This window comes from Arvicola amphibius, unplaced genomic scaffold (assembly GCF_903992535.2).
Source record: "Arvicola amphibius unplaced genomic scaffold, mArvAmp1.2, whole genome shotgun sequence".
In the NCBI taxonomy this organism is placed as follows: Eukaryota; Metazoa; Chordata; class Mammalia; order Rodentia; family Cricetidae; genus Arvicola; species Arvicola amphibius.
The window spans coordinates 27044-39970 of record NW_024582357.1 but is presented as its reverse complement, the minus strand read 5'-3'; the positions used below and the strand labels follow the sequence as shown (position 1 = coordinate 39970).

Here is a 12927-nt window from a genome sequence, read left to right as displayed (position 1 = left end):
CTGGTATATGGGGGAACAGAAATGCAAGGACAGAAGAAAATCTATTCAGCTTAGAGTGGGAGAGCAGGCAGAATGGATCCGTTAGAGCCACCACCCAAGAAAGCAACAAATTGGGGAACATGGGAGGGCAACCAGATGAAAGCACGAACTACAGACAGACAGAGAAGCCAGGAGAAAGGGTAGAGACACAGACAAACAGCAAGAAGGGAGGGGCAGGAATGCATTGCTCATGGATCTGGCTAGGGGAGCTCAAACCAATGTATGATGAGACAGTCCCAGTTTGGATAAATTTCATAGGGTGTCTGGGGAGCAAACTTCCACCAGGAAGAATCCAGAGACCTGGGAGACTATGGCAGAGCATCCTCTGAGATAGTCTGGGGTCAAAATAGTAGAAGGTTTGGGGAACCCCTTTGCAAGACATCACTCAGACAAGGAATCCCAAGAGGTAGATGTAATGATCTGTCCTGTTCCTTTAAGAGACAAGCTGTGCTCACTCTCTCCCCCATCCACTGAGGCAGGCAGATCTTCCTTCCTGCTTGCAGCCCAAGTTCCTTTCTTTTCTGTCTATCCACCGAAGAGGCAGCTTCTGCCTCTCTCCATTCTCCCCACTTTTCTCCTTCCTCTTCTGTCTCCCTGTCTCTCTCTCTCCATGCTCTTCTCCCTTCTCCCCCTCCCTTCCATAACCCACTAAATAAATATCCAACCTCACCCTGCATGCCTATCCATGTCTCTGGCTCTCGCCTGCCACGTGGCTCCCTGCCCAGGACCAGCTGCCTTCAGAGATCTGGGGTGTGGTCTCATGGTGTGCTTATTCATCTGTCTCTCTTGGTGGCCTGCTGCAGCCACTTGGGGAACAGCAGCATCCATGCCTAGGACTGGCTGCTCTGGGGACTGGTTCTCCACTCCTCCCACCACTTGGGGACCTGCAGCATTTCTGCCGCTGCAGCCGCTGGGGATCCTGCAGCATTTTACTTAATCCATTACATAATCCATTAAAGTAGAGACTATTCCTACGCTGGAACGGCCAGTCACCTGGCACTGCAGTGGCGTGGCAGGAAGACTTGGAAAGTGGAAGGGATCCCGGATCCCTTAGAGGCTGTTGGCTTGAAATTGTCCTCACTGAGCAAGTCAATCTGACAGCGGGGAAGGAAGAATGGTTTTCCATGGCCACATGGTCACCGGAAAACTCAAGTCTACTCAGGTTTCAGCACCAAGATGATAAGTTTTAAATCCCCAGTTATTGGATATCTGCCGCTGCTGATGTAATAAGCCAAACAAACCAAATTAATAATCCAGTTTTAATCTGAGCAAAGAATTCCAAGAATTTCTTAGGGGAAGAGGAGAAAACCACCAGGAGGGGGCTTTTAAATACCCGCGGGGTGTGGAGCCTTCAATGGTGGGCTTTCTCAGGAGCAGAGTCCGGAATGAGGCAACTCCAGGGCCTATGCTGCTTGGCATGCTGAAGGCAGGTTTTGGATGGGGCACCAAGCTGGAGACCCCAAACACTGTCTTGACCCATTTTTCATTCAGTAGAGGTTCAGGTTCCATGAGTTTGTAAGTTTTCTGATGTTTCTGTTGTTGTTGATAGCCAGCTTTAATTCATCTGGTAGGATGCAGGGTGTTATTTTAACTTGCTTTGTGTCTGAGTACGTGTGTCAGACACCAGCTTCAATAAAAATAACACTTTCTAGGGTAGGGGCATGGAGATCAGAAAAATAGTAAAGAGGACAAAGACACAAGTGAAAATAACAAAACAGAAACACAGGATAGTATCGGGAGGGAGTTTCAGTGAATACTGAAATCCCTGAGTTTAATTTTCCGCCATTTCCAATAAAACAGGAGGAAGAAGACAAAAGGCTGCTTTACCATGATACAAAGGGCAACTCGAACTTGCTTCAATACTTTGAGGCATCAAGTCATTAGCATTCTGTTGTTTAGGCAGTGAACCCACCCTAGATCAAGCATCCTGAATGGACTGAGAGGGGCTGTGGGAAAGAAAGAACTAAGGGGATGCTGGCCATACCAATAGGAGGGGCTACAGGGAGTTGGATGCACGGTGGGAGGAAGGGATCCTGCAACTTGACTGTAGTAAGACAAGAATAATCTGGAGAGATAGGGATGAAAAGGTTAGGGTCATCTTTGGTATGCACTAAGAGTTGGAGTCCCCAGAGAATGGAGTTGAGGTGGGTGGGAGTACTACCTGTAAGCAGGTTGTTACAGGGATGAGGATGAGACAGGTGGGATCATAATGAAAAACAGTAGGATAATATATATCACGCAAGTCTCATGCAGAGGGTGTTCAAAGAGATGGGAATGGGTTAGAAGAAAGGGTTGAGAGGGCACACACGAAGGGGTCAAGTTGGGTCTGTGCCAAGGATCAGTGGAGTTCCCAAGACATGGAGGTATAGTGGGAGGAGAGGTACCTGTACGTAGACTGCTACAGGACTGCAGGCTAGACAGGCTACATTGTAATGGAGGACAGGAAGAAGAGTAAAAAGCCCTTTCTTCCCTTTTCACTTGAAGTGCCAAACTTTAGCCTCTGTTTTTCCCTTTGGCTCAAGTATTTCCTTCCAGAATCGTTCAATGTGATGTTAGGATTACAGAGTAGTTCAGCAAAACTGCTGTCTCCTGTTTTAAGTAGTGCATATTAATTGTAAAGTGGAAGGTTTCATGGATGTATTTAAGGTGGACTCGATCATATTGTTCTTCCCCCACGGTCATGCTTATCTTTCCTTCTTAACTGCCATTGCTGTCCTTTGTATCCTCTGACAACATCTCTCATCCTTTCATTTTTAAAATAAGGTTCTATAAAGGACAAGTGGGGTACAGATCTAAAAAGAGAATTCTCAAAGGAAGAAGCACAAAAGAAATAAAACTTAAAGAAATGTTCAACATTCTCAATCATTGTTGTTGTACAAGAGTTTCACACTAGCCCAGAATGGAGTATAACAAAGGTTTATTTATTAGGGGGTAAACTAACAGAAATAGCAGTGATCTGCAGTCCTCTGTGTGCACTGGAAACTGGAACAGAATCCAGCAGCCAAAAGGGGCCCATGTATGCTTTATGTCTGATTTATAGTACAAGAAACCAGACCCAAAGTGGGCCAGTGTCTTAAAGGCTATTGGTTGAAGAAGTTCCTATGGCATATCATAAAAAAGCAAATCAAAGTGCTTTGAGATTTCATCTTACACCATTCAGAATGACCAAGATAAATAATACCAATAACAGCTCAGACTTAGAAAGTTGAGGAGAAAGACAATCACTCAACCATTGCTGGTGGGAGTGCAAACTTGTTCAGTCACTGTGGAAAGTAGTATAGTATTTTCTCATGAAGTATTGAATAGATCTACTTCAGCATCCAGGTATACTGTTTTTGGGGCATACACACAAGGGATGCTTTATCCTACAACAAAGACACTTGCTCAGCCATGTTTATTACTGCTCTATTCATAATAGCTTCTAATAGAAACAGCCTCTATGCCCATCAACAGATGACTACATAAAGAAAATGTGGCACATTTACACAGTAGAACATTGCTCAGTCATTAAAAAAACCTGTGAAGTGTGCAGGTAAATGGATATAGCTAGAAAAAGTCATCCTTAGTTTGGTGACTTAGACCCAGAGAGACAAATATGGTGCATACTTGTTTATGTGTAGATGCTAGCTGTTGATAATCAAGCTACAACCTATGTAACCACATAGACAAGAATGCAGTAGGAGAACAAAGGGCAGTGATGTGTCTCCCTAGTAAGGGGAAAAAGAACAGAAGGTTATGGATGGATGGGAGCAGGCAGGAACAAGATGAACAAATGGAAAGGGGAAGAGGTAAAGAGGGTAAGGGAGGGAATATGGGGAGGAACAGCTAATACCAAGGGTCATTTGAGGCATCGTATGGAAAACCAATATAGAAGAAGCTTCCTAAAATATACACATGTATGAAGGCCATTAAAATGAAATTGCCAATTAATTGGGAAGCAGAGCCCCAAGTGGATGTCTCTGATGATCAAATTTATCTCCAGTTTCAGAAATGGGTTACATATAATCTAGTTGTTGGTTCAAGGGACACCAAGCAACCTATGCTATCAAGACTCTTCCATATTTCCCACAAACTAATGGTAAGGCTCTATTACTGAAGCCAACACCCATACAACCAATTAACATAAAGAAGTGAGTGGATGCTTACCTAGAGCTTACCCTTATAGACTAGTGCTCACAGTACTGGAAGATACTCTGGATGCTAATAAAGGAGACAGGTAAACACCAACACAGTTACTAGGTCATCAGTCTATAATGATGACCCACATGCTAGATGTTTGCCTGGCCCATTTGATAGACCGCCCCTTAGGTGGGTGGAGTAGACAGAACAGGAAGAGGAAGTGAGGTAGAAGGATCAGTAAGATGCCACACCTCTCCTAAGTTAGGCAGACCGCCGTGCCTCTCCTCAGAGAGAGAAGCCAGACGCGATGGAGCTCCAGCCCAAGATGGACGTACGCTAGAATCTACCTGGTAAGGCACCACTTTGTGGTGCTATACAGATTATTAGATATGGGTTAGTCAAGATGTGAGTAAGAGGCTGGAAATAATGGGCCAGGGAGTGTTTAAAAGAATACAGTTTCTATGTAATTATTTCGGGTTTTAAGCTAGCCGGTGGCCGAGAGCAGGGCGGTGGGAAATCGCCCGCAGCCCCTCACTACAGAATGGCACCCACGTGGAAAACTGAATCCACAGAAAGCCTGAGAAAGCTTGGGAAAGACTAGAGTAAAGCATGTTTTCTTGATAACAGCAATTTCTCGGGTCTGAGTAAGTGCTCTCATCTAAGAGAGGCTTCCTGACTCAGCTTCAGCTGCAAAACCCTGCAGCTCATTAAGAGGTCCTGCCACAAAACACTTAAATGGTGTTGATGAAAAGCTTTTCAGTTTTCAGCTGTAGCAGGAAAAAAGTTGTGCTGTTTTAAAATGCCGGCTTTCTGGGTCATCCTACCAGGGCAAACTCTGACTCTTTCAAGAAGGCGGTACTGACTGTGGAGCTTTTGATTGTTGTTTAACACTGTTGCAGCTTGCTTGCTGGGAAGTACCTTGAAATGCCATAGAATTGTGGCGATAAACATGGCTACAGCCAGTACCTCTGCCATGATGCTGGAAAGCTAAGGAATGGGCTGGATCTAGCCAGCAAAGCTGCGGCTTGAATCCTACCCATATTGCTCAGTAAATTAAAGACTCGTGTGGTCAGAAAAAGAGAGATATACAGTAAAGAGAGATTCAAAGACAAAGAAAACCTCTAAATGGTTTATAGTGTGTTAAAAATATATGCAGGCTAAAAGTTAAAGTTCTAAAAGTAAAGGAAGAAAGAAAGTAGTTGGGTGTGGTAGTACACACCTTTAATCCCAACACTTGGGAGACAGAGGTAGATTGACCTCTGTGACTTCAAGGTGTGGTAGCACACACCTTTAATCCGAATGCCTGGGAGGCAGAGACAGACAGATCTCTGTGAGTTCAAGGTGTGGTAGCATACACCTTTAATCCCAGCACTTGGGAAGTAGAAGCAAGTGGATCTCTGTGAGTTCAAGGACAGCTTGGTCTGGAGAGTTATTCCAGGACAAAGATATACAGAGAACTTGTCAAAAAATAAAAAAATAAAAGTAAAAATAAACGAAATAGAGGTTAAAATAAAGCCGTACAAAGATGGAAAATACACAAAGAATCTTGATGCTGTATACTATTATGCTCTCTTTGAATTGTTTGAATGCTGAGAAAGGAGCAACAGCTGCTAAAAGATATTTGTTTACAAATGCTGCTAAACTATTCCAGAATAGATATTTTGAAAATACCTTGACTTTACAATTTGGATCTAAGGACATGATGCTTTGGAAAGGAGTTTCTTTTATTTTTACAGAAAATGAGACCCGTTGGATTGCTTCTATCCCAATATGGTATGATAGACCACGCCCTCCTGAAAGGTTGCTGTGAACACCTTCAGAAAATTACTTCACCCAACTGATGACTGAGATGAACCTGGCACACAGGTTACACCATGAAAGATCTGATTAACAGCGTCCCCATTCAGCAGGAAGCAGTTTGGAGAGAAATAACTACGTCCATATTCCCAAATATTGTTTATAAATGTTCTTTTACATTTAAAGGGGGAGATGATATAGATATGAATAATTTACATTGGTATAAATTTTGCCTTATTGATAGAAATTTAAGGTCTATTTTGTTATATGTATATGTATTTCTAATAACGATTAAGGTATTGTGATTGTGTAGTTCATTTAAAAATGTAATGTATAATTAGGAAATATAGGTTGCTAATGAATAATCATTGATAATAGTTAAGCTTGTAGTCATGTTAGTTAGATTTTCTAGATATATAGAGATATATTTCAGTTAGATAGGCATACTTCATATCTTCCAAAGACTACAGAATATTGCATTTTAAATGTCTTAATAACTTAGGGTTTTTCATGACAATGAGACATGTCTGCTCCTGGCAGCACCAATCTACTTCAAGAGGAAGATGGGCATCGAAGAGGCTCCTTATTGAGTTTGATAGCCATTTGGGCAAGAAACTGCTCTTGCCTGGACTATTGCATAAACTGGACACAGAGAACCCTCAGAGAGAGGACTGCTGAACTTGCCTAGAGGTGAGATGATCTCTTTGGGTTCCTGATTCATGAAAGAGTCTGTGAGACATTCTGCAGGACACAGCAGATAGTGACTGAACTGTCTTTGAAATTTCCTGCTTCATGGGAAACTCTGCTGGATACTGTGGGCCTATAGGCCGAAGATAGATGCCCCAACAAAACAAAAGAACTTTGGGTGACTGTCCAGGCAGCGAGATGTCTCTGTCATTTCTAGAGTTTTGTAAGTTGCTTACTTCTTATTTACTTAGGTGATATTATATCCTTCTGGAGTCTTTGATGGAGTTGAAGAATGGATAGATAGTTAAAGTTTTCCTTTGTTATGATAAAGATAAAATGGATATAAGTATTGAACTAATTCTTACTTGATAACTATTTTGTTATATGTAATTTTACTATGTTAAAGTTAAAGCCTTTCTTTTATTGTTTAAACAGAAAAAGGGGAAATGATGTGGGAGAGTCTTCTGTTTGAGTTGATTTCATTGGCTAATAAAGAAACTGCCTGGCCCATTTGATAGACCGCCCCTTAGGTGGGTGGAGTAGACAGAACAGGAAGAGGAAGTGAGGTAGAAGGATCAGTAAGATGCCACACCTCTCCTAAGTTAGGCAGACCGCCGTGCCTCTCCTCAGAGAGAGAAGCCAGACGCGATGGAGCTCCAGCCCAAGATGGACGTACGCTAGAATCTACCTGGTAAGGCACCACTTTGTGGTGCTATACAGATTATTAGATATGGGTTAGTCAAGATGTGAGTAAGAGGCTGGAAATAATGGGCCAGGGAGTGTTTAAAAGAATACAGTTTCTATGTAATTATTTCGGGTTTTAAGCTAGCCGGTGGCCGAGAGCAGGGCGGTGGGAAATCGCCCGCAGCCCCTCACTACAGATGTTCTACTGCAGTTGTGGCCCAAAGCTTGTGGGTGTGACCAAACAGTACCTGAGTGGATTTAAGGCCAAGTTAATGAGATGGAATGCATCTCAAGTCTCTGGCAGACTTGAAGGGCAAGAACCTGAGAGCAGCTAGACCAGAGATTAGGGGGAAAACCAAACACTACTGTTCTGGTAAGGGAGTAGCCAGAAGATGACTCCAAATGCCACTTAGCTATACTTATGAGAGACACCTCCTCATACAGTACATGGGAAAAAATGCAGTAAACCACAAGTGGACAATGTCGTGGAACACTCAGCCCTAAACCAGATGTTTCCATCAAATTTCTCCCCTCATGGCTCAGGGAACTCTGTGGAAGAGGAAGCAGAAATAATTTAAGAATCAGAGAGGATGCAGGATACCAACGAAACAAGGCTTTCACTTGCTTTCTCTTTCTGTCCCTCTAACTACTACTGCCTCTCTCTCTCCCCGTCTTTCTCTCTCTTATTCCCCCTTTTCCACCTTCTCCCCTTCCTTTTCCCTTCCATAACCCACTAAGTAAACTATATATCGCCCCCCAAAGAAACAAGGCTTTCTAAACACAGTAGGACGGACACACATGAACTCACAGAGACTGTGGCAGCAGGCACAGGGCCTGCACAAGTTTCTGGCAGATGGGGTCTTAACACTGAGAGGGGAAGTGAACACAAACCCACATCCCTAACCCAGAATCTATCTCCAACTGATAATCACTTGCAAATGAAAAGTTGGTTTTATCCAAAGGAGTCACCGGGCTCCATGCCCAGCAGTAAATGGACAACACAACACAAAATCAATGGGATCTTTGAAAGTTCTTTGCCTCATAATGTTTTGTCAGGGCATTTCACCCTTATAAATCATTTGTGTTTATATTACGGCTTTTGGTTTTGTATTTTAGGGAATTCTTGTGTGTAAGAACGTATGTTTCTCTGCATCTGTGTTTTTCTTGTGCGTTTTCCTTGGTTCCTTTTCTTCTGTTTGTTTTGTCCTATTCTTATTTGTTTGTTTTTATCTTATTGTTATTATTTGTTTTCTAACATAGGACAGAATGGGTGTGCATTCTGATGAAGGGGGTGATGGGAGAAGCTGTAGAGGAGCTGTAGGAGGGGAAACAGTAATAAGAATATATTTCAGGAAAAAATTCACTTTCAATGAAAGAAAAGATTCTGCATAGTAGAAAAAACATGCAGCAGCTGCTTTTCTGAGTCTGGTTTAATTTACTTGACACAATGACTTCTATTTCATCCACTGTCCTATAATAATATGATTTTGTTTTTCTTTATGACAGTAATAATGCTTTAGTGTACATATTTCTTGGTTCCTTTTCTGTTCTTATAGTGATGGTCACTCAGGTTTTGGCTGTTGCTCATCATGCTGGCATGAACATGGCACCTCTGTAGTATGCCGACTGCTTCCTTCAGATAGATGTGGAAGTGCTATAGGTGCATCATAGGTACTCTCTTCTGAGGAAGCTCCACACCCATTTCTGCAGTGTGTGGATTCATTTACATTCCTATCAGAAGTGTTCGAGGATTCCCTTTTCTCTGTAATGTTGCCAAACATTATTTTTTTTACTTCATTTAAGGGGGAGGAGATGGAAATTTTTAATAAAAAAATGAGAAAAAACCCAAAAAGTTACTATTGGTGATTTGAAAAAAAAAAACTTTTTGTTTTGAAACAAGATATCACTTTGTATATTATTAGCTTGGTTTGGAACATACTATGTAGACTAGGCTGATTTGAAAAAAACCTTTTTGTTTTGAAACAAGATATCATTCTATATATGATTAGCTTGGTTTGGAACATACTATGTAGACTAGGCTGATCTTGAACTCACAGAATTCTTTGTTTAAAGGTGTGTGATAACTAGCTTGGCAAATTAAAACTGACTTTTACATCTATCTATCTATCTATCTATCTATCTATCTATCTATCTATCATCTATCCATCCACCTATCTATCTATCTATCTATCTATCATCTATCATCTATCTATCTGTCTGTCTGTCTGTCTGTCTGTCTGTCTGTCTGTCTATCATCTATGTATTTATGTATGTATGTATCTATCATCTGTCTGTCTGTCTGTCTGTCTGTCTATCTATCATCTATGTATTTATGTATGTATCTATCTATCATCTATCTATCTATCTATCTATCTATCTATCTATCTATCTATCTATCTATCATCTGTCTATCTGCATGTATGTCCAAGCATCAGAGGAAAACCTTTGGGGGTTTGTTTTCCTTTTATGTAGGTTAGATATTCAAGCTTGCAACAAGTACCTTTATTTGCTGGGCCATCTAATCAGCCCAGTATGTAGTTTTGATTTATTTTTGATTGATAGTGGTTGAAGATGCTTAATATCTTTTCTTGATTTTATTAGCCACTTTTATCTCTTCATTTAAATTCTGATGTTTCTTTGTTGACTTTTAGATTAGGTTCCCTGTCTATTGGAAAAGCAGGGTATTAGAATCACCTAGTATTATTGAGTTGTAGTTAAAATGTGCTTTTAATTTGGGTAGTACACTTTCAGTGACATTAGTGTGAATGTTTGTTGTTTAGGATTGTAATTTCTCCTTGACTAGTCATTACATTATTTAGAATGAAGAATCCTTCTTTATCTCCTTGGATTAGTTTTAGTTCAATGTCTATTTTGTTAAGAGTTAAGATAACAAAACCTTTCTTTCTGGACTTACTTGTTTGGAGTATTTTTTTTGTATTTGGACTTTAAAGTCTTTTTATCTTTTTTTTTCTTTTTCTTTTTGGTTTTTCGAGACAGGGTTTCTCTGCAGCTTTTTTAGAACCTGTCCTGGAACTAGCTCTTGTAGACCAGGCTGGCCTCGAACTCACAGAGATCCGCCTGCCTCTGCCTCCCGAGTGCTGGGATTAAAGGCGTGCACCACCACCGCCCGGCAAGTCTTTTTATCTTTAAAGGTAGAAAGACCTTCTTTTAGACAACAGAAAGATGGATATATCTACTCAGCTAGTTTGTCTTTTAATGGAGGAGTTGAAGTTATTAGTATGTAAAGTTGCTACTGAAAGGTGTATACTTATTACCAGCATTGTACACTGATCACAAGATTGCACTATTAGGACATATCTTGGTAGTAATTAACATCTCTTCAGTTGGATTTAAATTCATCTCAAGAAGAGTAAAATAGTACCTGGCACTGGAAACCTAGACAACTAGCAGGAATTTTAATTCACCCCAATAAAACTTAAATAGGATCAAAATAATCTGCCTTATCTGTGTTCTGGAAGAGCATTTAACTTGATCCATCATCTTACAACTTTTAAAATATGATTAACATTAAATTAAAGCAACTGAAACATGAAAGTAAGCAGGATAAATGTTCAAAAACCAAAAAAATAGTGTAGCCAGTCTACTAGATGCTTCAGATTTTAGTCATTTAAACCAGTTAAAAACTGAACATAAGTTAAATATAAATTTAATTGCCCAGAATCTTTTTTGACAACCAAACTTTTATCTCCCCCAGAATTTTCTTCAGGGCTGTCTTCATATGTTTGTTCCTAAGACTATAGATCACAGGATTAAGAAGTGGGGTCAAGACAGAATAAAACAGAGTCACGAGCTTCTGCATTCCAGCTTCGTGCTCAGACGTTGGACTCCCATACATGACCAATACTGAGCCGTAGAATAATGCAACCACAGCCAGATGGGACCCACAGGTCGAGAAAGCCTTTCTTTTTCCAGAGGCCGAAGGGACCTTCAATACAGCTATTAGGACCAGAGCATAAGACCCCATGATAAAGAGAAAAGGAATAATGAGAGGCAGAGGGCTTAAGACAGAGAAGACCAGCTCTACTATGGGATCTTTTTGGCAAGTCAGTGCTAACAGAGGGCCTGGGTCACATAGGAAATGGTCTATAATCCTGGACCCACAGAAGGACATCCGGGAGATGATGATGATGGGAACGGGGAACCAGAGGAAACCAAGCACCCAGCAACAGATCACCAGGATGTTACAGAGGCGCAAAGTCATAAGAGCAGGATAGTGTAGAGGCCTGCAGATGGCAAGGTAGCGATCAAAGGCCATAACTGCCAGGAAAAAGCATTCTGTAGAACCCAAGGAGAAGAAGAAATAGAACTGCAGGAAGCACCCAGAGAAGGAGATGACCTTGGTGTCAGAGAGGAAGTTGGCCAGCATGTTGGGGACCGTGGAGGTGACATACCAGATCTCCAGGAAGGAGAAGTTGGCCAGCAGGAGGTACATGGGGGTGTGGAGTTTCTGATCCCAACGCACAGCACAGATGATGGAAGCATTGCCCATGAGTGTGAGGAGGTAGACAACAAAGAATAGCACAAAGAGGAGGATCTGCCCTTCCCTGGGGCAGGGGAAACCCAGGAGGATGAAGCCAGAGATGGTGCTGGAGTTACTTGGTCTGTTGAGGGTTTTCATCTGTCTGTGAGCTGTAAAGGCACCAGAGATTATCAGATAAAGTCATTTGAGGACTCAGGCTTATATTTAAATCATCATGAGAGAGAGAGAGAAATCACATATATATTAGCCATGCAAGACATATATTGTACTAAAATGACTGTTACTCCCTTTCTTTGCTTCCCTACACTTTCTGCTCTACGCAGAAGAAAAATCTTGGTGATCATTGATAAGCACTCCTCCTCTTCATCTTCCGCATCGTCTTCATCCTCCTCCTCCTTCTCATCAATATTCTATTAAGTTAAATTGTAATGCAATTTTCAAAGATATTTACAGTTTTCAATATCTTACACCTGTGTAGTCAAGTATATATAGATATCTTCACACAAAACAAGATTTATTTCCTCCCAAATTTTAGAAGAAGTAAAATCCTTGTATCTCCTGGTTTATAGTATTCTTCCATCTGTAATTATTATTCATGTTACATCCATATTGGCTTTTAAAAATCTGAAACTAGATTAACCCTTGCATGTAGATTATCAGTAAACGTCCCAACATACTTGGCATAGCCTTCCAAGCTTTGGCTTTAAATTTGATTCCATTACCATCTCTGATCTTTGTTTCCTCCCTCTGTCTCTCTCTCCATCTTTCCCTTTCTTTGTACATGAGGCAAGCATGCACACTCCTCTGCAAACTTAAAACAGGGATTATTGGATATAACACTGGCCAGCAGAGAGTGATACCTCATCCCAATGCAGGGAATGTATTTTGGGACCACAAACCCCACGTCATATTTCAGTAGACAGAGATCCCACCTTTCTACCTCTGCAATGTTTTCTAGTAGGGGTTGGTAAATAGTTTATGCTCATGCGTCATATAATTTCTGTCAAAGCTACTCAGCTCTAGGACAGTAAAGCCCAAACAGGCTCTCGACCAGCTATAGAAGAATGCATGTGGCCATGCTCCAATAAAACATAAATTCC

General features: G+C 41.2%; 1 protein-coding gene across 1 annotated transcript; it reads right to left on the bottom strand.

Annotated features, from left to right (window-relative positions):
• Positions 1-10993: 10993 nt before the first annotated feature.
• LOC119805918 (olfactory receptor 11G2-like) lies at positions 10994-11980 on the bottom strand. The gene has a single exon (XM_038317692.1). It carries the CDS (start codon positions 11963-11965, stop codon positions 10994-10996), a length of 972 nt encoding a protein of 323 aa, XP_038173620.1. The 5' UTR covers positions 11966-11980.
• Positions 11981-12927: the final 947 nt, after the last annotated feature.